This window comes from Prionailurus bengalensis, chromosome B1 (assembly GCF_016509475.1).
Source record: "Prionailurus bengalensis isolate Pbe53 chromosome B1, Fcat_Pben_1.1_paternal_pri, whole genome shotgun sequence".
Lineage (NCBI taxonomy): Eukaryota > Metazoa > Chordata > Mammalia > Carnivora > Felidae > Prionailurus > Prionailurus bengalensis.
The window spans coordinates 172,646,051-172,673,662 of NC_057344.1; the positions used below are offsets into that span (position 1 = coordinate 172,646,051).

General features: G+C 42.5%; 1 protein-coding gene and 1 long non-coding RNA gene across 5 annotated transcripts in view; one reads left to right on the forward strand and one right to left on the reverse strand.

Moving 5' to 3' along the window:
- Positions 1-18,769: 18,769 nt before the first annotated feature.
- Positions 18,770-27,612, reverse strand: part of RHOH (ras homolog family member H) — a 44,258-nt gene continuing 35,415 nt past the window's right edge. For 2 of the 4 annotated variants that reach the window (XM_043604676.1, XM_043604684.1), the window contains exons 2-3: positions 20,486-20,599; positions 18,770-20,174 (exon numbers count right to left, since the gene is read on the reverse strand). In XM_043604676.1, coding sequence (XP_043460611.1) covers positions 19,404-19,979 — 576 coding nt within the window. In that variant the 5' untranslated portion in view covers positions 19,980-20,174; positions 20,486-20,599 and the 3' untranslated portion in view covers positions 18,770-19,403. Of the gene's footprint in view, positions 20,175-20,485; positions 20,600-23,254; positions 23,812-27,612 lie in introns of those variants that run through there. The other 2 variants (XM_043604702.1, XM_043604692.1) reach the window with 2 other exon arrangements.
- LOC122497539 lies at positions 20,639-25,057 on the forward strand. The gene is made up of 2 exons (XR_006301137.1): positions 20,639-20,939; positions 23,807-25,057. It is a non-coding gene; the product is annotated as an uncharacterized LOC122497539 (long non-coding RNA).

Genomic DNA, 27,612 nt, shown 5'->3' on the forward strand with positions numbered 1-27,612 from the left:
AAGCTAACAAATAGCCATGAGAGAACTTAAACTCAAATCTGATGATGCTAAAACCTGGCTTTTAACTTCTATACCATATGCCTTTGATGTAAATTTATAAAACATCAGACTCATAAATATGGAGAACTGGTGAGTGCCAAAAGGGTGTTGGGTGGGGGATGAACAAAATAAATGAAGGAGATTAAGAGGTACAAACTTACAGTTATGAAACACAGAAGTCACAGGGCCATCTGGGTGGATCAGTCGGTTAAGTGTCCAACTCTTGATTTTGTCTCAGGTCATGATCTCACACGATTCATGGGACTGAGTCCCACATCAGGTTCTGCACTGACAGGGGGGAGCCTGCTTGGGATTCTCTCTCTTCCTCTCTCTCTGCCACTCCACTCCTCTCTCTCTCTCTCTCTCTCAAAATAAATAAATAAACTTGAAAAAATACAGAAGTCACAGAGATGGAAAGTCCAGCATAAAGAATATAGCCAATGATATTGTAATAACATCGTATGGTGATTATACTTAATTGTGGTGAGTTTTGAATTGTGTATAGAATTGTTGGATTGGGGGCACCTGGGTGGCTTTGTTGGTTAAGCACCTGACTCTTGATTTTGGCTCAGGTCCTGAACTCAGGGTGGTGAGATCAAGTCCTGTGTGGGGCTCCAAGTTGATAACATGCAACCTGCTTGAGAGTCTCTCTCTCTCTCTCTCTCTCTCTCTCTCTGTCTCTCTCTCTGCGCCTCCCTCACTCATTCTCTCTAAATAAACAAATAAATAAATAAACTCTTAAAAATCTTTAAAAATAAAGAATTATTGAATCAATATTGTACAACTGAAACTAATATCACATTGTATATCAACTATACTTCAATAGTAAAAATTTAAATATCATAGAATATCATGTTAAATATTCAAAAAGCCTAGAAGAAACATATTAGAAGAGCAATGAAAACACAGTTTCATGTTATTATCCTTTGAATGTAGTATTGGGCTCCAAAATAAACTTCACTTCTGAAATCTTCTTTCCTTCTTGTGGAGAAGAAAAACAAAAAAGGCTTAAAAAAAATAACTGTTCTTGGGGCACCTGGATGGCTCAGTCGGTTGAATGCCCAACTTCAGCTCAGGTCATGATCTTGCGGTTTGTGAGTTCAAGCCCCCATCCGGCTTGCTGCTGTCAGCGTGGAGCCCGCTTTTGGATCTTCCGTCTCCCTCTTTCTGCCCTCCCCCCCGACTTGTGCTCTCTCAAAACTAAGTAAACATTAAAAAAAAAAAAAAAGTACTTCTCAACCCATGCAGTGGTATGATACCAGCTCAGAGCACCAGAAGGGACCTTCACCATTATGGAGACCATCACTTTATAATTGAAGACACTGCGGCTGGGAGAGCAGAGGGTCACGGCAAGGCCACATGGGGCTCCAGTTCAAGCCCAATTTTGCCTCACTCAGTTCTTCCCTGGCCCCTTCCACAGAGCTTTAATCTCTGTTCAGATAGTTCTTGGAAGCACTAAAAAATTCACCTGTCCTCTCTCCCGCCTGGTTACCCTCCCTTTCCCCCCCTACCCACCACCAACCACATCCTCAGGCCCTCGGTCATCTCAAGCTGTCTGTACTCACGGGGCTGCCTGTTTTCACAGAGCTCTGCAGGCAGGTGCAGGAAGGGCTGCAGGTGCGAGCTTTGATTACATGGTGAGAGACTCCCCCAGACCCCAGTTATTCTTAGCTCCCCACACTCAAGGCAGTCTTATCACTTTGCCACAGAGTGCTCCCCCCATATGAAGAGAACCGCATCTCCAGCCTTTGCATAGATTCATGCAGTAGCAAAGGACAGAACTATAATTGAATAAAAATAGACATCTATGGAAATATAGCTGAAGAAGGCCCCATTCTTTAGCATTTCAGCTAGACCCAAATGGAAAATCCTCTATGGAACACACTCTAGTCAAGCTTTTGCCAACACCCTTTGGATGAAACTGCTCTTAATAAGGTCACTTCTACATTAATACATCCAATGGACAATTGTCAGTTCTTTTCCACTTGAATATCAGTAGCATTTGAAACAACTGAAGAAGGATCAGTACCCAGATAATTATGTCATTTGTCTGAGAGATTCATCAATGCCTTAATGACAAAGGTTTGGTAGTTAACGCCAAAGTAGACCAGCATTCTTTGAACCTGTTGAATATATATTTGTGTTTTTTTTAAATTTTCTTTTGTGTTTATTTATTTCTGAGAACGAGAGTGTGTGTAAGCAGGGGAGGAGCAGGGAGAGAGGCAAACATAGAATCCGAAGCAGGCTCCAGGCTCCGAGCTGTCAGCACAGACCCTGATGTTGGCCTCATACTCACGAACCATAAGATCATGACCTGAGTCAATGTTGGATGCTCAACTGACTGAGCCACCTGGGCACCGATGTGTTTTAAAGTTAACTGTGTATAGGTTCCTCTATGAAATTGGTTCTGTTCCTCTCAACTTACCTTTTTTAAAAAAAAAAAAATTTATTTTTAAGTGATCTCTACACCCAACGTGAGGCTTGAACTCACAACCCTGAGATCAAGAGTTGCACACTCTACCAACTGAGCGAGCCAGGTACCCCTCAGCTTAGCTTTTTTATTGTCTTTAGTAAGTACCAAATCTGTCAAATCTGTATAAATCTATTAGAAAGCTGTTAGGCCTAAGAGGATGTAATATTATCAACTGCTGTCCACATCCCTGCCACTTGGTGGTCCACTATGCAGCAGGAATTGCATAATCTAGTGGTTAAGGTTACAGACTTAGTGGAGCCTTTTGGCACCTCACTGACCAGGTTCAAATTCTGGCTTTGAGGCTTCCAGCTTAGAAAACAAGAGAAATAGAAGACATGCAAAGCTATCAGGAGCAGTCGTGTAAGTTTCTCATTGCATGAAAGTGCTCAGCCGAGTGAGGAGTGGCTGTAATTCTGCTGGTGCAGCTCTCACCAAGCCCTGTGTCCAAGGCAGGGTTATGTTCACCTGAAGGAAGGCTCTCTACTTGCAGAAGTGTGTGCCCAAGACATGCGTCTTTTCAGAGCGAGTGACTTTTTCTAATTTGCACAAAGACGCCAAATGGCCCCACATCAGCCCTGAAACTGGGTTCTCTAGAGGCAACTCTGAAATTGAGCCTCTGCCTTCAATATAATTTGGTCATGAGATCAGTTAGATGCAGAACCCCAATGCTTAGAACACCACCTGGCACATAGCACTCAATAAGTATTTGTCGAGTAAATGAATATAAAGCAATCTGAGATCAAGATATAAATGCTGCATGTTATGGAATATAGCAGTGTTTCTCAAAATGTGGTCTAGGAAGCCCGGGAGCTTTCCAAGGCACTTTCAGGGGACCAGGAGGTCAAAACTGTTTTCATAATACTACTAAAGCCTTACTTGCCTATTTCACACATTCTTTACAAGTGTACAGAGTTCACTGATATGGTTTCAGATTTCACATTGCAACTAACCTTTAAGAAACTATGACATCCATTTTTAGAGGACTACCAAAGGAAAATATCCACAGTTATCTAAAAAGGCTAGTAAAGTACTTCCCTTTATTCTAACCTCATATATGTGTGAGGCTGAATTTTTTGCATACAATGCATCCAAAGTTACACATTGCAAATTGCACCAGACTGAATGCAGAAGCTGATACGAAATCTAGTCAAGTTAGACATTAGAGCCATTTTCAAAATGGTAAAACAATGGTACTCTCCTCATTACAATTTTTTTTTAGGAAAATATAGTGAGTTTTCATTTAAGAATGTGTCGTTTACAAAGTTAACATTTAATGTATATGTTATTTTTACTTTGAATGAATTAATAAATGTTTTGTCATTTATCCATTATAATTTTAATTTGGTTAATATTAATAGCTACCACTCACATCAACAAAAACTCTTTTGGTTTTTCAATGATTTTTAAGAGTGTAAAATGGTCCCAAGGCCAGAAAGTTTGAGAACTGCAGATATGAAGCAAACTAGATTATCAGAATCACTTGAGGAAATTTGTGAAAATACAGATTCTAGGCTCCAGCCTCCTAGATTCTGATTCAGCTAAGTTGGGAAAGAGCTCTGGGAATCTGTATTTTGTAAGAACTTCCCTGGTAATTGTGATCACTGTCACTGGTGGAAATAATACGCAGAATAGAAGATTGGGGAAATACGGCCCCTTGGCTGGGTCTGTGCAACAGTTGTCAGAAAAGGCTCCAGTTATCCATCAAACATTTATCTAGCACACGTCAGATTCCAGGCAACATTGGGAACATTGGCCGGACACAGGTCCTGTCCTGAAGAAACTCACGAACCAGTGGGGGAGACAGACAGGGCAGGGAGGAGTCCCGGCACACAATCATGGAGTTTATGATGGAGCGAATGGGGTACTGTGACAGGAACACGGAGGCAAAGCACTCCACTTCAGAGAGCTAACCTTCCATGTTGGAAAGGTTCTGGAAAACTGGTGGGAAAGGGTGAAAAGGATCTAGATTATGAGTGATGATCTGGAGGCAGATGGTGATGATGCCAATGTGGTGGGGCAGGAAGTTGACCAGCATGGCTGGCTTGAGGACTAATTAAAGAACAGAGCAAGATGAGGTCAGAGAGTTTGGTTGGGCCAGACAATGGAGAAGGTTAACCCCAATTTGCTGCTTGGAGTTTGGTGAGAGATGACGCAAGACAGGCTTTAGGATTACAACTCCGGTGACATCATGGAGGGTGAGGGACTGGAGAATGGCATGCCTGCTAGTTGACAATTAGAATAATGTGATTCTGGGGTCATCCAAGCCAGGCAGGAAAATAAGCAACAGTGCTCATGACCATGGTCCCAAAGAAATTAGATAATTCGCTGAAAATCAGACAGTGGAATGAAGTAAGTTCAATAAACCCTCCCTGAACGTTCTCTGCCCTTTTTGTTTCATGAATCATTTTATAACAGCAGCTCTTGAAATTTTAGGGTCATGGACTCTTTTTCAAATCTGATGAAAGCGTTAGACATTCTCCAGGTAGAAAAAAAAATGAAATAAAGCAAAAAAATGCGTGTGACTAAGCAGGATTTTCTCCACTCTCATGTTTCTTTACCCTCTCATTTTCTCCTTCTTTCTAAAAATAGGTGTCATTTGGTAAGAGGAAAAAAAGAAAAGAATGCTTTCGGCAGAATAAGGCACCAGAGCTTTCCTCAAAGAGGTAGTGAACAGTAGCAGCAGGAGGCTAGGGGTAGAAATTCCACTCTGAAGTCCAGGAAGCCTCCTCCTGGGGAGCCCAAAGGAAGCAATCCAGGGGGAAACAGGGATAGAGTCCAAGCTTGGTGGAAGAGGAGGGGCTGAACAAGGTCATGCAGTGTTTGACCAATGGCTCAATGGAGAAAGTGAAGAGCCATACTCAATGAGTAGGAGTGGTTGCCTAGAAATAAGGCTTTCTTTCTGGAAATGCACTCTACCTTTACACCCACCAGATATTGTAACCATTACCAAGTGCAGGTTTTGGTTTCACTTATCTCAGTTCCTTGTGAGCCCTCACATTCCACACCACTGGGACTGGTCTTCCCACCATCAGGGCTGCTCGTCACAGTTGTGAAGCCTGTTCACTGAACAAGGCTCTAGGCAAAGGAGATAGGAGAGACAGAAACCAGCCTGTGCTGAGCTTGCCGGGCTCTGTGGGCTGGCACGGGTCCATGTGCACCCAGAGCAAGAGCTGTTTCTAATTCTCACAAGGGTGCCCTGCAGTCTATCAGCACTTTCTATTCTTCTGCTTCCTCCTCTTCCCTTTACTGTAGAGGCCATGGCAGAGAACTGTTAGTTATTGTCTCCACAATATAATGTGAGCTGGGAGCACAGACTCCCTTCTCCCCTCCTCCTTCTTCTTACTCTGCTCCTCCATCCCTCCCTTACCTGTCTCCCAGAGCCTCTTACACATGGATTTCACTTGCTCAAGAAAGTAGATTGAGGTAGAAGGAGAAAAATGACTCACTACTTGACAAGTGTGTTTCCACCAAGCACAGAAAGAAGAAAATCGACCCAGACAGAATACAGCAGCCTCCCTCCTCCCCTTGGGCAAAGCCTTGAGCTAAGAGAAGAGTTGTGAAAAAAAGGCAGCCCATAAATGGTACCTGAGTAACAGCCACAGAATTGAAACCACAGAAGAGCTCTGTGTTCTCCCACTGCTGTAGGGTGAACACACTTGGCTGGGTTCCAGATCACACACCTGCTGTGGCCCAGGCTCTGGGGTAAGTTTCTTGGCTGGAATCAGCCCCAAGCTCAGCATAGCTTAATTCCCTCCCCTCTACCTTGGGGAGGGGGGGAGCTTTGAAAGTGTGGGAAATGCAAATGTTACTCCACATGCAAGCCCAGATGACTTGCCCACTTCAGGCAGCCCTTTCCTCCTCCCAGGGGACTAGGCTCCTGCTGCCACAGATGGTCCCTTTCCTGAGGCCCATAGTGGCTCTGCTCCTCCTCCTCTCATTCCTGTGGGAGCAAGCCAAGACCCGGAGCTTGATTTGGAGCCAAGAAGTAACCTGGTCTTACAAAGCTTTTCACTTCAAGCCTTGACCAAGGTCCATAGTCATCATCATAATAACGGTGAGTATTTATGGTGCACATATTACGTACCAAGCCTTTTCCTTTCCATTCCATACCTCACCTAGTTTACAGGAATTATTCTTTCCATTTCATAGATGAGAAAACTGAGACTCAGAAATATTGTAAAGTTTGCAAGGGTCACTAGCTCCCACACACTCTACCAATCCAACCAAAACGGGACCTCCTCCTTCCTCTTTAGATATAGACATCTGTCAAACTGTATTGCAGCCTTTCTCCAAAGGTTGGGGCCATTTCAAAGATCTACACTTGATAAAATGGCCAGATAACCATTATTAGACTAGACACAAAGAAAAGAATGTCTGGTTAAAAGTCAACTAGACTGTTGTCTGACAGTCAACTGGGGATGGAAGGGGAGGGTATACAAGGGTGACTGGTTTCTCAGAACAAGTCAATTCCATTAGAACTCCATCAGAAAATTGCATAAGTGTTTTATCATGAGTACCTATTTTCTTTCCAGGAGGAGGCTTTGAATTACATCACACACAGAAAGTGTCTTGGACATGGTCTGGGACAATTTTTCTTTCAATGCTCTTATGGTGAACATCACATTATATTGATGTGGTACATGACTGCTGCAACCTAATTATGTAGTAATAACACATAAGCATGATGTCACAGTAATCTCAAAAAAGCATCCACCTGTGTGCCTGGCTTATAACTGGCACTTACTGAATGTTTATTCAGAGAATGAATAAGTGAAAGAATGAACTTTTGCAAACAGAGAATAAATTAGTGAACTAAATCAACCCTGCTCAAAGTGTAATCCAAAGACCAGGCAGGATAGGTCTACAAACTATTACCAGACCATGGCCAGATAAGCACAGAAATCCAGATGACATATTCATGGGGTATCTGGGTGGCTCAGTCCATTAAGCCTCTGGCTCTTGGTTTTGGCTCAGGCCATGATCTTAAGGTTTGTGGGATTGAGCCCCACATCAAGCCCCACGTTGAGCCACATGCTGACAGCATGTAGCCTGCTTGGGATTCTCTCTCTCTCTTTCTCTCTCTCTCTCTCTCTCTGTGTCCCCCCCCCACTCACTTGTGCCCACATTCTCTCTCTCTCTCTCTCTCAAAATAGATAAATAAACTTAAAAAAAAGAAAGAGGATATATTTGAAGTTTTTTTTAGCAATTGGATAATGTCTATTGAATCTAATAATAAAAAATGGGACTTACATTTTATATGTCCCTTTATGTTTCATTTTTTCCTATTAATTCTTTGTCTTTTCTTCTAGGAATTCAATGTGCTTTTAAACATTATTGGTCTGCAAAGATTGGAAGTTTAAAAAATAGTAATAGAGATCTTTTACTACAGCAGTTTAATCAGACGATCACAGACCCGTTGGAAAAGCCAGATGACTCTATCACATGATAATTTCCATTCTGAAAAAAATACCCTGGCAGAGAAAGAGACCATGAGTCTGCCTTACACAAACCTTCAGCCAGTGAGGTCTAACATCAGCCTTAACTAAGATGACTAGTCATTTTTTTGGAGGGAGAGAAATAGAAGTGTCCATTCTACCTCCTCAACTACAGCTTCTTAGAGCCATGCCATAGCATGGCGACTCAGCAGCGATCACTGTCTCCTCCCTACCCTACCCCCAAACTTCAGACCCAACCAGGGAGAATCAGAGACATTAGCATCAAAGCAGAGCAAAATCTGAGACTCTGTGTTGTGGCAGGATGGGGGTTTTCTTCCTCCACCCCACCTCCCTCTTTTCCTTCCTCTCTAGTCCCCCTCCAGCCCTTCCTGGGCAGAAGTCTGGTAAAATAGAGGAAAGTGACCATGAAAGCCTGACAATGTATACAGGTTCTGTCTGATGGGTGTCAATACTAACAATAGAAATGTGTGTTTGTTTCATAGCTCTTCTGCTCTGAAGGGGTTAAGCCACCTCCAGAGAGCTTCTACATGGATCTCAGCCCTGTGGGAAGGGCAAAGAAGATATAAAAAATTGAGGGACACTGGGAGGAAAATACAGGAGAAAAGACCAGAGAGAGAAGAACTGGATGGATGCCTGTTAATAACAAGACTGTGATGAACTAGACAGGTGACTCTCTAGGAAAGAAATCTCTGGAATTCACATCTGTCATACCAAGACTTTTCTTTTTGGTTCCAGATGTTCCCATAGGCCTTTCCAGTTATGTGACCTAAGAGCTAGAGTGTGGAACCACTGTTGAAAGTGAGGTGGTCGGGAGATGGGCTAGAGCCAGATGCCTGGACTGAAGCTTAACTCAGTGTCTGACCTTGGGTAAGTTTCCTTATCTGTAAAATGGAGATAATAACAGTGACTTTATCTTGGTTATTTACAAGTAAATAAATTAATATATGTAAAGCACATAGGGCTGGATATATCTGTGGTTGTTACTACGGCATTACCTGCCCCCCCAACACACACACATACTCACACTCTCTTACCTTTCCAGTGCAAAGTTCAAAAGACGACCACAGATGCAATGAACAAGCATGTGGTTGTAGGTTCCTCGGAAAAATCTGGGATAGTTACCACACTGCCTTTATACACAACGTAGGAGTATGTATATTCATTAGTATGCTGACACTGAAAGCTGTTTGCAATATAGTAAGTGCAAAAAAGCAGATTGGAAATCCGATTATACCATACAATCCTTGTATGGTAAAAATACACACATATGTGTGTAAGAAAAATTCTGGAAGGATAAATATAAAAGATGATGTAATGCTGATTATCAGAGTGATTTTTATTATTGTCTTTTTGCTTTGCTGGGTTTTTTAAATCTTTTCAACAGTAGGCATACATTTGTGGGGGGAATATATATAATATTCATATAGAATATATATAATAATATTTTTTTACGTTTATTTTTATTTGTTTGGAGAGAGATAGAGAGCAAGCAGGGGAGGGGCAGAGAAAGAGAGAAGGGGAGAGAGAATCCCAAGTAGGCTCCATGCTGTCAGCACAGAGTCCAATGCAGGGCTCCAACTCAGGAACCATGACATCATGACCTGAGCTGAAGTCAAGAGATGCTTAACTGACTGAGCCACCCAGATGCCCCTATAATAATCTTTATATATATTCCATTATATCTAAATAGATAGATAGATAAATAGATGTAAAGAATTTGTTTCCTTTATATTCCTTTAACCTGCCCCAGCCAGCAGGCTGGCTTGTAGATTGCCCTTCTGAGCATTTGCGTAGAGTGTTGGGAGAACACCTTCAGGTTTCCCCTGAACCCTTCAAGCCTCAGCCCTGAATTGTGGGCCTGTATTTCTGGCTGTTGATCTTGTTAATAACAAGCAAGACAGTGCTGCTGGCAGGTTGTTGTGTCCTGCGTCTTCCTGCTTCTATTGTTGCTGGTTTCATGGCGGTGGGGAGGCTCTCTGTCTCTGACCTTTTCTTTTTTTTTTTTTTTTAATCACCTGCCAATGCCCCTGACATTTAAAATAAAGGGTAAATCTTTAAATGTCCATAATTGCGACCTGAAACAAATAGACACAGAGTCCATAGCTCAAAGGTAGAGGCTGGAAGGTCGGAGGCCTGACAGAAGAGGCACAAGCTCCCAGGACCAAGTACTCAAGCTCAACTTTGCCTGAAACAAGCTGTATATCCTTGGACAACTAGGAGAGTCTCCTCATCTGTAAAGTGATGAAGTTGGGCTCACTCCTCCCTGACATCCCTTTCAACTCCAAAAGTGTGAGTCTGATAATATAACAATAGTAATACTATATAACATAATATATTATAAATATTACATAAATAGTATAATATATACTATACAATAACATATATTATATTATATATTATTATATATTATATTATATATTAATATATTATATATTATATTATATGTATTTTATACACACACACACACACACACACACACGTAAGGCCCGGACACATCCTCACCTTCCTGGGCCTCATCTCTCTCACGTCTACTTTACAGAGTCACCTTGAGCCCCAGATGAAAGCCTGCTAGAGTGGAAAATGGGAAGTTTGTGCCAAGAGATCTAAGCACAATTCCGATTCTGCCAAGCATCAGTTAAGTGTGTGTAGATGAGGCATTAGCTTTCCCAAACCTTAGCGTCTTTGTCTGTAAAATGAGCCCAGCAATAACCCACGGCATTGCTGTGAGGTCGTGCGAGACAATGTCCACAAGGTACTTAATAACCTATAAAGTGCTAGGTAAATACTAGTGATTATTACTGTTAAGATATGGGAAAGCAGCCTGGACGCTTTTTAAGCGCTACGTGAATGAATATGTGAGATAATGGCAGTGAGGACTGACCCACTCAAGGAATGGAATTCAGTCTCCTATGGCCATGGCACCGTTCCAGATGCTGGAGCACTCAGGGATGGGAGGCGGGTACCCGGCTGCAGAGAGAAAATGACGAAGGGGAGGAGGAGGAAGAGAAGAGAAAGGGGATGTATTCTAGAAGTACATCTGAACAGTGATTATTGGGACTCTGTGAAACCTTTTTTGAAAAACATGTTCAGTCAAAACCCTCAGTGAATCTCCAGTTCCCTGAGACCACAGCTCTACCATCTGACAACTGTCATGGGTTAACTCCGGTGAGTCACTGGTAAATTGTACCCTTGCCTGTTTGCATCAGTGTAATAGCTCCACAGGCAGGTTGGGGCACCTGACTCTGTTCTTTTTAAAAGGGCAATCATGTGCGGCTGTATCAGCAGATGGGCTCCGGTGTGCTGGGACCTTGCTGCTTCTCAGGCCCATGCTGCGTGTACATGCAGATTCTTGGAATCGCTCCAAAGGGCCCCGCAGGAAGGCTCTGGGCTCTACTTTGAGTCCTATCTACACCCTGCGGTCTAGTCATTTCCTTCCTTGTTTTCAGGATCTGTGGGAAACTTCTTGCCTGTGTAAGCCCCAACACTACCCTGCTTCTGTAAATCATGTCATTTTCCGTTCCAGCCTATGTGCCAATCCAGCCCTTGGAACAGTCCTAACCCAACAGGCGATGGTCTGGAATCCCCAGCGAAGTCAGTCACTTCTGAAGAAAGCTGGGTAGTGAACACTGATTATTGTGAAAAGCATGTGCGTCCCTTTCTTGGGGACAGCAGAGAAAAAGTGCAGTCTGCTTCCTTTTTCAGAGGAATCGTTTATCGTTAAATGATGTGGTATGTCTACATCATCCTGGCTTATTCTCGATTAAAAACATAGACTACTGAATATTCTCTCTCCCTTTTCCTAATTTATTTTATTTATAGCACCGATCGCCCATCCAATTTATCTGATTTGTTTACATAATAATTATCCACACATACACACCTATCCCTACCCAGCTAGATTCTAAACTCCACAAAAGCAGGAACTTGGGCTGTTTGCAGTCGTGGTGCTAAGAAGGTCATGGTCCAATGGGAGGTTGGAAACATAAACATGTAATTATGAAACATGGTGACTCCAGTGATGGAGGTGTGCTTGGCCGTTACCTCCTTTAGTGACTGAGTCCACCACTTCCTGTGAATCACCCCCAACAGAGAGCCTAAGGAGTTTAGTAAATGCTGAACGAATAAATAAATGAAGAGAGATCTGTTTCCACTTGGGGAACTGAGCTTCTGTTGATCCCTTCTGTAAGACTCGAAAGGCGCCTGCTTTGTGTTGAAAAATAATACTACCAATTATTAAGTACCGGAAACCCGGATTGAAAAGCAAACTTACAAAAAGTAAACAGGTGAAAAAACAAAACAAAACAAAACAAACTCTCTACTCATGAAGCTTAGAAAAAGAGTACCCAAAAGGGTGGTAGGAAGAGTGAGGTGATCTGGTGGTCTGGGTTTGCCACCAATTTGTGGAGCTTTGGCAAGTCACTTAACCGTCCCAAGATCTTAGTGTCTTCATCCGCGAAACAGCAGCGTCGTCCCAGCTCTAAAGTATATAATGTGACAGTTAAATGATACAGCCGTCCTTCGCTGAGCATTTACTATGTGCCACACATTGTACAGCCTTTACCCATATTTTTTTTTAGTAATGTTTTGTTTATTTAAGTAATCTCTAGGCCCCATGTGGGGCTCATACTCACAACCCCAAGATAAAGAGTCGGATGCTCTTCTGACTAAGCCAGCCAGGTGCCCTCAGTATTTACCTATATTAATTCCTTTAATCCTCCCTACCTTAAGATACTATTGTCTCCATTTTACAGATGAGGAAACTGATGTCCAGACAGGTTAGTTAACTTGCAGGTGGCTGGGAAGCTGGTGAGTGGCAGAACTGGAATTCAAGTACAAGCAATTTGTAGAATCTGAACTTTTAAAAAAACTTTTTAAAAATTATTTTTGAAGTTTATTTATTTATTTTGAGAGACAGAGATCACAAGCAGGGAGGGGCAGAAAAAGAGGGGGAGAGAAGATCGTAAGCAGGTTCTACACTGTCAGCATGGAGCCCAACATGGGGCTCGAACCCACAAACCGTGAGATCATGACCTGAGCCAAAACCTAGAGTTGGATATTCAACTGACTGAGCCACCCAGGCACCCCTAAAAAACTTTTCAAATTATGAATAATATCAGGCACACAAAACAGTGTGTAAAACACATAAGAATATTTTTGAAGATTAAATAAAAGAAAAAATTTAATGATCACTCATGTACCAACTTCTCAGACTTAAGAAATGGAACATTACTAATGCCTGTGACACTCCTGGATGATGCTGCTCAACTGTATTTCCTACCCTGCCCAGAAGAGGTAACCACTTATTTAAATGCTGTGTTAATCATTCCCACGCTTTAATTTTTTTTTTCACTTTAAAGATTATGCTGTTAAGTTTTGCTTGCATTTGAATTTCACTAAATTGAATCATATTGTATATATTATTTTGCTGCTTGCTTTTTTTCAACATTCATCAATATTGATGAATTGATGAATTTCTATATTCATCAATATTGATATATACACCTACAGTTCATTCATTTTTATTGTTGCATAGTATTCTGTGTGTGATATACTGAAATTTTACTTAGCCACTTTCTGTTGATGACATTGGGTTATTTCTAGTTTTTGTTATTACCTACAGTGATGCTAAGAACATTCTCATACATGCTTCCCAGGAAATCTAAGCATGTGTATTTTTAGGGCATGGAATTTCTGGGTCAAGGATACAGGCTATGCATCACTACTGAGTGTTGCCAAATGTTATACCAATTGACACCCCCACGAACATCATATAAGATTTCCAATAGTTTCATATCCCTGCCAGGCTTAATACTGATACTTTTCAGTTATTTGTCAATGTAGTGGTATGAAAATGATATCTCAGTGTGGATTTTGTTTTCATTTCCCTGACTACTCATGAAACTTAACACCTTTTCTATTGTTTATTGGTCATATCATGCATGTTTCCTCTTCTGAGAAATGCCCATTTTTACATTAGGCTGTTTTTCTTATTGATTTGTAGTAGTTTTTTTTTTATATATTGTGGATAATAGCAGGGCTTCTTAAATGTAAATATGTCATTAGAAGACACACAATCCTTGAACATTGCTATCTCAAAACTATTCTTTTGCTTATTCAGATTAGTCAACATACTTTTTGTTTCTCTTTCAAGCAAATAGATGTTGAGAGTGATATTTCCTGGGCTTTGAGGCTTACAACAGGGCAGTTAGCCAGCTACCAAATCCATACCCTTCAGTAGAGGTTTCAGTACTCTATGTTAGAACATACAGATGACTTAAAATTTAGTGAGTGTATATTAGAATCCCACAGGAAACCAAATTTATCCCAGGTCATTCAGATGAAGAAACTTGAATGAGGCATAACTTGCAGGTCTGAGTTAAGAGAACATAACAGACGATGTTGCTGCATCCTCAAACTAGCACCAGCAGGAAGCCATTACTTCCTTTAGGGCTGAGAGGCAAAGTGAGGAAATGTCTTGGAGCCCACTGAAAGCTGGAAATGTGGAGGAGAGGCTGCCCAGAGCTGTAGCCATGAAAGGACTCACAGCTATTGACAGATAAGCATCACCAAAGCTGGAAAGGAGCAGGGGAAAGAAAACATCCAATCACTTTTTCCTCCTGTCCTCTGAGTTCCAACCAGAGTCTCCCGTTGGCCACATCCAAGTGGAAGCCAGTCAGGAAGAGGTCATGGGTTATACAGTCCAAAGGGTTAGCCTTCAGGCTCAGAGGAGGGCAACAAGAATGGAAAATGGAACTGGGGGGAGTAAAGACAGTCAACAGCGACCACCAGGACAGTGGGATATAAACCACCTGAGACTTTGTCACAGGAAAAATGACAAAAGGAAGCTCACACAGAAAGGCAGCAGAGTCCTAATCATCAGTGTGCCCCTACAGTGCGTAACAGGGATCATTCTCACTGTCTTAGCTAAATTAACAAGTGTAATGGACATTAAATACAGTTTATCATAACTGGTTGAGTTTAACACACCAAAATTACATGGTAAAACTGAGACATTTTGAAAAGTAACTGTACAAGGGAAATGTCTCCATATATCTGTCTGAGCCTCAGGTTCTTGTCAACAGAAAGAGAATAATACCTAATATGAGCATTGGATAAGGATTAAATGAGATGATGCATGTAAAGTGCCTAGCTCAGGGCCTGGAACCAGTAGGCATTCAAATGTAGTTTGTTGCTTTTATCATCGTGTGTCATTTACTCATCTTGCTCTAGTTAACATTGCTACAAATGGCTCCTAATTCTGCATAGCTTTCCCATCATGTGACCCACTATTGACAAGTTCTAGAATATTCTAATCTGATCTAGAATATTCAGCCTATGTATCTGCATAGGAATCCACCAAAAACATAATGACACCACCATGTGAACAATAGTTTACAACATAAAGCACTTCCACAATCACTGTTGTGTTAGTTCTTAAAGTAACCCAGGAATAAATATCTTTTTTAAGACAAGGAAACTGAGACTGAAAGACACATGATGCAGACTTTCTAACTCCAAAATAAGTCTGGCTTCTTACTCCCTCCCAATGGCTCTTTATCTACCATTAAGTATTAAGTTCCACGTTAGGATATATTTTAGAATCAACCAAAAAAGTTAATGTGGACTTTAGGTTGAATCAAGTACTTTTAATGAACTTATATCACGAGTAAATTCTAGCGTTCATTTGATCTTTAATGGTGAAAAGCTACTCAACATCTTGATTATGTTTTACTGTAGTAGCAGGAGAGATACAGCCTGAGCAAAAATAAGGCCCTACCCTTGAGTTGTTCTGATGTGACTCAACCAATAGGGTTGTCTTCTTGGCAGTGAGGATGAATACTCACAGATACCCTGTCCCCTAGGTCCTATCATAACCCTACAGATCTCATGCTGGATAGATGCCCTTCCTTGGTACCAAATCCTTAAAAGGAAAGAACCAGGCTTTCCAAATTAACAATGAAATTATCCTTAAAAACCAAGAATTGGAGCAGGGACCTTTTTGTGAATGACGGTGCTCTGTGACTTTGGGGGATCTCGTTCTCATTAGCAGAAAGAAAGATAAAAAGGGAGGAGTAAGATCAGATTGGAATATTTTATTAAAAAGAATTTTTAAAATATAAGCCGCTAGACTGGTGGGGGTGGGGTCTACAAGGCTGCCTGAGATCGGATGTGGCAAAACCATACATACAACTGGGCTGCTCTGAGAGGAAGTGGAGCACAGTGGTTTTGAGCAGAGCTTTGGAGTCATACAGACCTGCTCAAGACTCCTGGTGTTGGCACTCACCTGCGGTCTGACCTAAGATTTGTCACATCAGCAGGCTGAGCCTGGTTCCTCATGCAAGATGTACTTACTAGTGTGCTTACTAGTGTCGACATCTACACACACCATGTGGTAAGATAATGCACACTCAAGTGCTTAGCGCAGTGCCTGGACATCCGGGCACTCCGTGAACGTTAACCATTAGGATGCTTTGGGCTTTCTCATTGCTCAGCCTCAGTTCATCACACTAGATTCTGCTGCCCCATTCAGATAGTCAGTATTAAGTAAGACTGAATGGGATGAATTACTCAAGCACTCAAATCAATTCTTTAATATAAACAAGAGCATACTTAATGTTGCTACTTAGAATAGCTAAGGATCAACATACAATAGTCTACCAAATGGTACCACGAGTTTTGAAATGCAAGAAACATATGCCTGAATCTAGGCAAGCAAAACAAATATACACACACATAGAACATACACTGCATGGACTCCAACAAAATGACCTATTTTCACTTCTTACCCCCTAGGCTAGCAAGGATCTGCTTCCTTCTCATAACCACCTTTTACCATAGCAACCCAATTCTTGTCTCTCTTTCCAAGTCAGCTCAACACAACCTTGTTTAGCGACGGTTCCTCCCCTGTGCTGGGCCCTGGGGATACTAAGATGCAGAGGAGTTCCCTCTGCCTTCAAGAACTCACAGTCTAGCAGGGAAGACAGACACTAATTGGCCTCAAGTTCTGCCAGGTCTCTGGGGAGGGCTTATACATGGATTCCTGTTCTCAAGTGTGAGCATACCCAGAGGGAGCCTTTGAGCTTGGTTCCTGCCAATAGGCAGAGGGCTTATTATCTGTGCATGTGCCCGGGTGAAGGCAAAGCCATTTGAGTGCCGTCTCTGACTTTCCCTTCTTCCTGCCCTTCCACCGTGGAATCACCTCCTCTTCCCTCACTTAGCATCAGGTACCTGGGCCCTCCCATTTTCAGACAACCCTCCCACCTCCCTTCGACAAGAAAAAAATGAAAAGCCTAGGGACAGCCAATCTTAGGGAGTAGAAATTCATTCCTGCTAACATGTTAAATACCCCTTTACCCTAAAGCCTGTCCCTGAAAAAACACCTGAATGAGTGATTTTAAACTGTTTGTATGTTGGAGGTGCCTGGGTGGCTCAGTTGGTTAAGTATCTGACTCTTGATTTCAGCTTAGGTCATGATCAGCTCAGTCATGATCAGGTTGTGAGACCGAACCAGCATCAGGCTCTGCACTGAGCATGGAGCCTGCTTGGGATTCTCTCTCTCCTTCTCTCTCTCTCTAAAAAAAAATAAAAAATAAAAAATACTGTTTGTATGTTGGAGGAGAGGGTCAGAATCAACAGGGAAATCAGAGGTGAGCTGTGCTCGTCTTCCCTGCCTGGTCAGCTTTCAAGCACTCCAACCCTCTGGACACGCAGTGCAGAGAGCTGGATATAGGTGCTCTCAAGCCAGGCACATGGGAGACACAGAGGTGAGGACAAGCCACAGGACTGGATGACTGGGGATGTCTGGGTGAAGGCAGACCAGGGAACTCCGGTCTCCAGAGACTAAGCTCCAGGTCCTGGGCCTTTCCTGGATGTGAATGAGAGAAGAGAAGGAGAAAGGAATCTGGGGACGAGCACAAACCTGATTTTGGTACTGAGCATAGCCGCAGAGGACTGAGCACATAAGGAAACCAGAAGGTTAGGTTGGGTATGCCAATATAAGTTAATCATAGTCATTTATGTCAACTCTCTTACCGTTTGTATGCAGTGGCCATGTTGTACTAAAACAATGGTGTACTTTAACAAACGTGGTTAGGTGAGCAAATGATATACCTGGGTGTCTGCAGTCACAAGTTCTCTCTCAAGTTACATAGACCTCTATTCCTAACTTCAACAGCTGAATGAGATCATTGCTTTTAAGCCATTAGATAGAATGGGGAGTGGGGGTGGGGTGGGAAAGTATCCTCCTGTATTCAGTACTTCCCCTGATAACTTTTTATCGTAACAATTGCTGTGCAGTTTGTCTGTTCCCTATGCTTGGATTCTGCAAATTTTTTTTTTCACACGGGTGCTTCATATTCATGAAATGGTAAAAATTATAAGTTCCTCCATTTTTCCCCTTACCCACATGCACATATAGGTCAGCACCTTCCCAATTGCTTGGATTGGGTCCTAAAATTAAATACATGATGTTGCCATGCCTCCTCAGGTTAGCACTCAAATAACGAATTTGCAAAATTACCATCACACGGAAATTTGGGCCTGCTCTTCTTCCCAAGACCTACAGCCAGCTAGGAACCGTGGTGTTGGAAGAAGCAGGCACCGGTTCCTGAAACGAAAGTGTGATTTCCTCACTTCTGCTCCATGTGAGCCGTCTGATTCCCTACCTGGAAGGTTTTCCTCCCACCTATTTTGGCAAATGAGGGAGGAATGCTTAGTGCATAACTGGAGTTCTTTGGGTGAAAGGTAGTATCATAAATAAGAAATGCTTTTTTATATAATTACAGAGAAATCGAGTGACAGCTACTTCAAATGTTAATTTTTAATTAGGCAGTATTGAAGAATCTTATGTTATTGAACTGTATTTTATACACAACGCTGAGTAACAGGTGGATGGAAAATTAATCGCAAGGATAAGGCTATGGTCACTTCAAAATTTGATTACCTGGTAATATCCAGCAGGCAAGTGGTGTTAACAAAATTACTACTTCAGGTGAAAACACTACAGACCTTTGGCAGAGCCCCATAGGGTTACAATTGTGTGTGGGAGCACGTAGGGAAAGACTTTCCAAACGTAAAAACTAATTATATACAAGAGATATACATTTTACTATTATTTAAATAGAATGTGTCTTTAAATATGGAATTCTTTGAAAAACTCACTTCATTGTCCAAAATTATGGAGGCTATTTTGGCTTTTTAATCGAAGAGAGAGTCTTCATTATAGGACCTTCTATTTGGACTGGGCAAGCGGTCCATTTCTAGAGTGTATTTCATAAAAACAGCCAGTGGCCAAGTCTCATCAACAACTGTATCCGAAAGGAAGTGCTGTGCAGTATGTATCTAGAAAGAGCATCAGTCCTTGCTGGCTTGTCTGCTCTCCCTGTCCCTTTAGTCTTTGGGGTGAGTAAATGAGTGTGGGCGAAGTCTCCGGGAAGTTAGAAAATCTTGCACTCATTAATGGAGAAGAACCTCCTTCTGTTGCGTCTCCTGGCTTGGTTGACAGCAGTTCGGACGGCACACTCAAATACCTGCTGAACCCCTCGGTTGCTAAGGGCTGAGCACTCTAGATAGCCCTTTGCTCTCACTTCCTGGGCCAGTTTCTTTCCTTCTATGGCATTGACGCAGGAGGCCCTGTGGGGCCCCATCTCACGCTGGTCAGTCTGAGTAGCCACCACCAGCACAGGTGTGCAGGGCAAGTTGCTCCTGATTTCACCAATCCACTTGTTCTTCAGGTTCAGGAAAGAGGTATGGTTGGCTACAGAATAGCACATCAGCACCACGTCTGCCTGCTGGTAGGACAGGGGACGGATGCTTCTGAAGGCATCGTTGCCCGCTGTGTCCCAAAGGCCCAGGCTTATCTGGATGCCATCCATGAAGACGTCCACACCTGTGTTCTCATACACCGTGGGCTTGTAGGCCTCCGGGAAGGTCTCTGAAGTGAAGCGCACCAGCAGAGAAGTTTTCCCCACAGCAGAATCTCCCACCAACACACACTTGATGGAACTCAGCATCTTCCCAGCCTGGATTCTGGGTTACAAGTTCAGAATCCCAAGTAAAAGGGCCCTCAGTGGGCTGATGAAGCAAATGCCATTCAACACAAGGAATGAAAACCAGATAGGGTTTCTCAGGACCCCTGACAGCAATTCTCCTCGTCCATCCGAGGGAGACACAATCTACGTTGAAAACCTTCAACGGCTAGTCTTCAACTGCAACAGAGAAAACAAGGGTGGGGGGGGGTGAGGGGTGGAGGGAATTGAGTCTTTCTTTTTCCCTTTTCAATGACGGGGAACTTCCTCATTGGCAAACTGATTAAACACGCCCACCTCCATGTAGCCAGTCCAACCCACTCTCCACTCACTCTTCCCTTTGGCAAGAAAAGCTGGGCACATACCCCAGCACAGACACCCACAACCCCACCCAGTAAGAAGCAGAAGCTGATTTTATCTCTAAATCAGGCTAATGATAAAAATACCAGCAACTGCTCCGATATCAACACGAAAAAGACCTCAATAGCAACCTGATGTGTGAATGTGGCGTCTTCAAACAGCTCTCTCTTGGCTTCTGCTCCAAGAAGTGGAGAAGGCAGCAGACAGCAGCTTCAGTTTCTAACGGACCCCAGCCACTTGGGGAACTACAAGAAAGAGAAATGTAATGAGTGACAATGTAGGCACTTCTCTTCATTTATTGATTAATCCGCCAGTCCTTGGTTTACGTGGGAATTCATGCTGAGGTCAGAGAAAAGAAATCCACCAGAACTCTAAAATTTTGCTGTGGTTTTTCTTTTCAGGTTTTGTCAAAAACTGGCTACAGATGTAATAGAGAGAGCACTGTCCTTGGCGTTTTCTGCATCTGAAATCAAGCTCCGTAACCAATACGACGACATAGCTTTGAGCATGTGACTTCATCTCCAAGCCTCTGTGTACACATCTGCAAGAATGCGATAAACTGAGGAACCACTTCTCAGAGATGTGGTGAGGATTAAATTAGTTCTTTCTTTCCAACGTTTCGAAACAGCTACGTATGCACCAGGAACACCACTGGGCCCTAGTCGTATAAAATAACTGGCTTAAAAGCAAACATATTCAGTGCCTGTCTCTTAAACAGGACTGAACAAATATGACAGCATCTGAATTTCGAGAAAGGGTCAAATAAATTCTCATTCGCTGCAGGTGTAAGAGCTCCAGACAATGAGATCAGCTTTGGAGACGGTGTCCCTTCCGCTCAGGGACATCATCACAGGACAGACCAGCTTCAGACGAAGGAAAAATCTTTCAGACCAAAATTCAGAGTAAAGGTTATTAATGCAATATGGGCTTATAACCTCCCCCACAGGCTGTCTTCCTGACTTGTTATATGTAAAGCAATGTAAAACAGACCCATAGGTCTGCTTCAAAACGTAACTTTTTTTCTTAATTTTTTTTTTTACATTTGTTTGTTTTTGAGAAACAGTGAGACAAAGCTTGAGCAGGGGAGGGGCAGAGAGTGAAGGAGACACAGAATCTGAAGCAGGCTCCAGGCTCTGAGCAAGCGGTCAGCACAGAGCCTGATGCAGGGATTGAACCCACGAACTGAGATCATGACCGGAGCAAAAGTCGGACGCTCAACAGACTGAGCCACCCAGGCGCCCCAAAACATAATTTTTAAAAAAATCACTCCTCTAAATCCTGACATTCCCTTCCGGGAAATTTTTGTTCTTATCAACCCGTAGTTTCTGTTTGTTTAATTAGACATACCAGAATTTGCGAATAAGTTAATCAAATACATAATTCACATGATTTTCGCATTTTCACTTTTTTAACGATATGTGAGCTGGGTGACCTTGGCCAAATTACTTAAACTCTCAGAGTCCTGGTTTCTTCATAAAAATGAGAATAAGAAAATTACCTCTTCATGAAATTATTGTGAGTATGCAGCTTGTGGAGAGGCTGTCTTAGCATAGAACCTAGCATGTGGGACCTGTAGGGAACCGTCATGTTATGTATTTCCACTACAATTTATGTAAAATGCCAAATATTGAATGTCTGTGGCATGGGGGCTGGGATGTCAAATGTTCAGCTGGACTCTGTCTGAAGACTCACACTGGGTCACTCATGCACTATGGTCCCTGACCTCTTTGTCACCAGACCTTTGAGCAAAGTCTCCCCTGGGGGGCTCTGTCAGGTCTCAGACCTTAGCTCTTTAGAATTATAGATGACTTAAATATACGCGTTTGTGATCCTCTCATTACTTGGTCCAGAGCCAAGACCTTTTAAGACATTTTTGAGTTTCATTTTGATGCCAATGAAGCAGAACTGGAGCTAGGAAAAAATGTGCATGTGTCAGGCTTTTGGTTATTAAATAAAATCTTTCTGATAGATTGATTGAGTAAAAGCCAAATTTCCTAAGTAAGTATCTGCAAAAAGAAGTAGATGAGGCGAAATTGTTGAGAACACCACTTTAAAGTTGGGTGGATCTGGAGTTGAATCTGAGCTCCCAACTGACCACCCATGCAACAACCTTAGCAGCGTTTCTTAATGTCCCTCAGCCTCCATTTCCTCCTCTGAAAATTGTTGTAATAATATCTACATCATGGGGTTGCTGAAAGAATTAAGTGTGCTTAGATGTATACACTCCTTAGCACAGAGCAGGACTCCTGGGTGGAGGTTGAGTGTCTGACTCCAGATTTTGACTCAGGTCATGATATCACAGTTTATGAGATCGAGCCCCACCTTGGGCTTTGTACTAATTGCAAGGAACCTGTTGGGATTCTCTCTTTCCCTCTCTCTCTGCTCCTCCCCTACTTGAGCTTTCTCTCTCTCTCTCTCAAAATAAATAAATAAGCATTTGAAAGAATCCTTAGCAAATGTAAACATATTATATGTACATAGTCAACACATAGCAAACATACAATAAGTAGTCCTTACTACTAATAGCATTGTTAAATAATAATTACTAAATGTAATGCTAAACAAATATTAATTATAAGTGAGGAATTTGAAGTGGCACTATAGAGTTTTCTCTGCCAAAGAGTGCCCTGTGTATCTTATACCAAGCCATCGTGACCAAAAAGAGGGGGATTTCTTCTTGTAGCATGAAAACAAAAACATCATGTGAACAAAGAAATTCCTGTCTGAGCTGTTCCACCTAGCAAGAGTCAGTGACCTTCATTCTTAGCCAGTTCTAACACCCTGAGGCACATCAAATCAGTTCTCAGGGCCTCAGTTTCCCAAATTATAAAGTAATTTGACAAAATTAGATTTCTCTGTGGTTCTATTAGAACGGAGGCCACGAGGAAAAATGTTATTACCTGCCTCGGTGAAAACAAGAACGTAAACCTCTGTATTACTCCATAGCAGTAAAGGCAGATGATAAACTTTGATGACACACGTAGCCTTCAGCAGATGGCTAAATATGGAGCTGGGAGAGGGGAGGGGAGGGGCTCCAGTCCATGTTAGAGCAATACCCTATATAGACATGAGAGATCATCTCCAGTCAGCGTGTCACATGTACCCACAAAAGAGCCATTGTGGGTCCCATAGTCAGTGTGGAAGGCTGATGGGCTTGGTTTCAGTGGAATTTCTCCCTTTAGGAGAAACTAATGGACCTGTAGGTGAAAAATAGATGTGGGTTTCAGTGGTACTGCACAAGTGGCCAACCGGCAGGGATGACCCACTTATGTGTCCCTCCACACAGAAGAGTAACTGAGAGCGAATTCAGATGGCATCCTGAGTAACGCCACCAAGTGACCCTTTGAGGACTTAAGTCACACTGGAATCCACGACCTTTTAATCTCAGAAGCTCTCAGTTCTCAGTAACTTGATTTTTGCCCCCTTTCTCTTTTTTTTCACCATTTTCACAGAAAGTACACCTTCCACAGGCCCGGATGTTCACACATACAGAGGAAAGAGGGGAGTGAGGCTTCCCCTCGCAAGGGCAAGTGGAAGGATCTTCTGTCTACTGCAGCAAAAGAACAAAAGCAGACAAAAAGGAGGGCATAGGGACGAGGTGTCCTAATTCGCCTCATCTGGAAAGCTGAGGGACATCCAGTAGGAAATCCTGGTTTCACTTGGGCCTCAATTCCCATCCCAACTAACGGGTGCCTGCTCTTCAGTACTGATGTTTCTTCAGACAAACTCAGTGCGTCTCTATTTGCCTGCGAAGACCTGCCTCTCACTCACCCCCCAGCTCCCACCTCTTCTTGAAAACGGTTTCTGATGATCTGACCTACTGCTGGATCAGGCATTCCCCACTGTCTTCTCATAATCTGTCCCCATGAACCTCTCACGTAACCTTCGTCACACCCCGATAAAGAAGTTGGTCCTCTTACGCTTATCCCTCCTCTATAAAACCAGAATAAGATCTGCCTGACCTTCCCTGCAGGAAGCTGATATGCATCAGGTGGAAATTATAACAACACAGCAACCATTCGTGCTTGTACTTCTACACAACTGTGCATTTAGAAGTCTTCTCTCCTTTATTCTGTGAGACAGCCCCTTAGAACAACAGAGCACTAGATAAAACTAAGGTGAAATCAGGACCATTATTAACTAATGCCAACTTCTAGGTTATCTGGGCTTGGATTGAGGCAGCTTACTTCAAAATGCTGATGGAATCATCAACTATCTTTTTTGCCAAATGTGAACCAGGGCTGCCATCAGCCAAGAATGGCCTGTCGATTACAGAGAATACGTCTAAATGTCATCCTCCTCAAAAGAGCTTTGGGCAAAGGACCTGCTCTAGCGGCAGCCAATTCATTCATTAAGGAAATTGATTCTACCACGAATCTAACACACTTAGGTGATTAAGAAAGCATCATGTTCTTCAGCAACACACCTCCTGCCAGGGCCTTCCATCAGCGGCCCATCTCTGCCTAGCAGGGACACCACAGCAAGAACAGGCCTTGCCCTGTATGGGTGAACCCACGGAGAGCTCCTCATCTGGCAACGGGGCTGCGTGCTTCATTTCCTTTCTTTTCCTTGGCAGGGGTGGGGGATGGGGGGCTCAATTCAAAAAATCTTAAGCAACTTAATAGAAAAAAAAGTGTAATTATCTCTAAGTTTTATCACTCCAAATTCTTACTCATTGTCTAATAAATATACACTCGTATCTATGTCTTCTAAACATTTTCTCAGATTTTTTTAAAATGCTGATTTTCAATATAGTCTACACACTTGCCAGGTTTTAGCTAAATTACTTCCCATTGTTTCAACAATTCATAATTGCACTGCCATTTCTCCGTTGTTAGCAGAGCCTTTGAGTTAGTTCCCCAGTATTTCACTATAACTCACATCTGTGCTTTTTTTTTTTTTTTTAATGTTTATTTATTTGAGAGAGAGAGAGAGAGACAGAGTGCAAGCAGGGCAGGGGCAGAGAGAGAGGGAGACACAGAATCTTAAACAGGCTCCAGGCTCCGAGCTAGCAGTACAGAGCCCCATGCGGGGCTCGAACCCACTAGCTGTGGGTCATGACCCGAGCCGAAGTCGGACATTTAACCTACTGAGCCACCCAGGTGCCCCACATCTGTCCTATTTTACATATAAAAAGTATATATGCACATATACATATATATAAGTTACTTTTACATGGGATGATTTCTTAGGAGATATATTCACAAACATGGTATTACTGGGTCATTGGGTCATTTCGTGGCTTTTATTTACATTATTGAACATCTTTCAGGGACCGTACCAAGCAATTTGTATTATTGATTAGTTGTTTTATTCATTTAAAAAATTTTTGTTTGGGGTTTCCTGTGTGGCAGGCACCATAGTACGTCCCAAGAGCACCCCGGTAAACAAGATCGTTGCTGTCTGCACAGAGATTCATGTTTCACAACGGTAGAGACTTGCCCACAGCCACACAGCAAGCACACGGCAGAGGCAAAGTGAGCCCTAGCTAGAGTCTGACTCCATGCCACAGCAGCTCCACGTGTCACCCTTCACCCATAATTCCGACCAGCCTGAGCCAAAGGATCTCAGATAAAACTATGCTTTCTACAAAACCCAGTTTCAAGACACTTTTCTTTAGCCACCTCTTCCAATCAGATCCCTATTCTCATCCTACAAATGAACCAGTTTGGTATTTTACAAGTGTGCTGTGTTTTGATTTGGAAGCTAGTTGCCCAAGTGTGTTCACTTTGTGAAAATTCATCAAGCTGTAGATCTACAATGTGTTCATTTCTCTGTATGTAGATTAAACTTCAAGAAAAAAGTATATTTTAAAATAAGGTTACTGCCTTTGCAATGAACATCTTTTCAAGTATTATTTTATCTTAAGTCTTATCTTGCGAGAGTTCGTTTCACTCATTCTCAGCCCTGCATTAGTAATTCCCCTTGGCATGTTTCTAATTGCTACAAATAATGATTAAATTCCCCTTAAAAATCACAGAAGAAAATCGTTTTTTTTTTTAAGATTTTATTTTTAAGTAATCTCTACACCCAATGTAAGCTCAAACTTACAACCTCGAGATCAAGAATTGCATGCTCTACTGACTGAGCCAGCCAGGCACCCCTCGGTTTATTTTGATACAAAGATCATCTGTCTCAAATGGATTTTGTTCTGAAACTTTGCTTGCAAGATGCTGGTTTGCAAGGGTTTTTTTTAAAGCTTATTTATTTATTTTGAGAGAAAGAAAGAGAGAGCAAGGGAGGGGCAGAGAGAAGGAGAGAGAGAATCTCAAGCAGACTCTGCACTGTCAACATGGAGCCCAATGTGGGGCTCTATCCCATGAACCACAAGATCATAACCTGAGCCAAAATCAGGAGTCAGACACTTAACTGACTGAGCCGCCACCCAGGCACCTGGTTTGCAACTTTTAACACTTGTTCTCCAAAGTCAAGTTTCTAAGCAGTATTTATGTGTCTAAGCCTAAACCCTATTCCATCTCACCATAACTGAGTTAAAACGGAGCACCACCAAGTACTGAGACTTCCCATTATCTCAGTGCCCTGAGCCTCAAAGCCTCTGAGCCAAGAGCCCTGCTCCTCTGACCCTCAGGCCAAGCAGGGAGCATGGCACCCTTCCTCTCCTCTGTTCCAGCCACCCTGCCCAGACTGGTCTCTTCCATCCCCAGGAGCACAATAATCAGATTGCCACCACTGGTCTAGAGTTCTCAGCTTGATCCAAGTAAAGCACAAGGCCAGCCAGCCAGCCAGCTGCCCGGAGCACCATTAGGGAACACCAGAACCTCATCTCAAAACTACAGTGGTGGGAAAATGTAGTTAATGGCTTTTCTCAAAGTAATAGAAGGCATATTCTGAAAAACTGCTTGGAACTCGGTGTGCAATCCATATGGGGCACACTCAAAGAAGGTCACATGCTCTCCTAATGTCTAAGGAACGTCAATTTCGTTTACCAAAGGACTCATATTTTCTCAATTGGGCATGCATGTTTGGGGCCCAGTTTGAATTGTTTGAGGAAAGAGTGAGCAAAGAGGCAGATACACGCATATGTAACCACCCTATGATGTAATGTTGCCTTCAAACAAGACTGTCAAACTATGGCTCCCCTACAGGTCAAACCCACCATCTGTTTTTGTATGACCCATGAATTAAGAATGGTTTTTACATTTTTTAATGATTAAAAAAAAATCAAAAGATTATTTCATGACATGTGAAAATTATATGAAAATCAAACTTAAGTGTCCATAAATAACATTTTATTGGA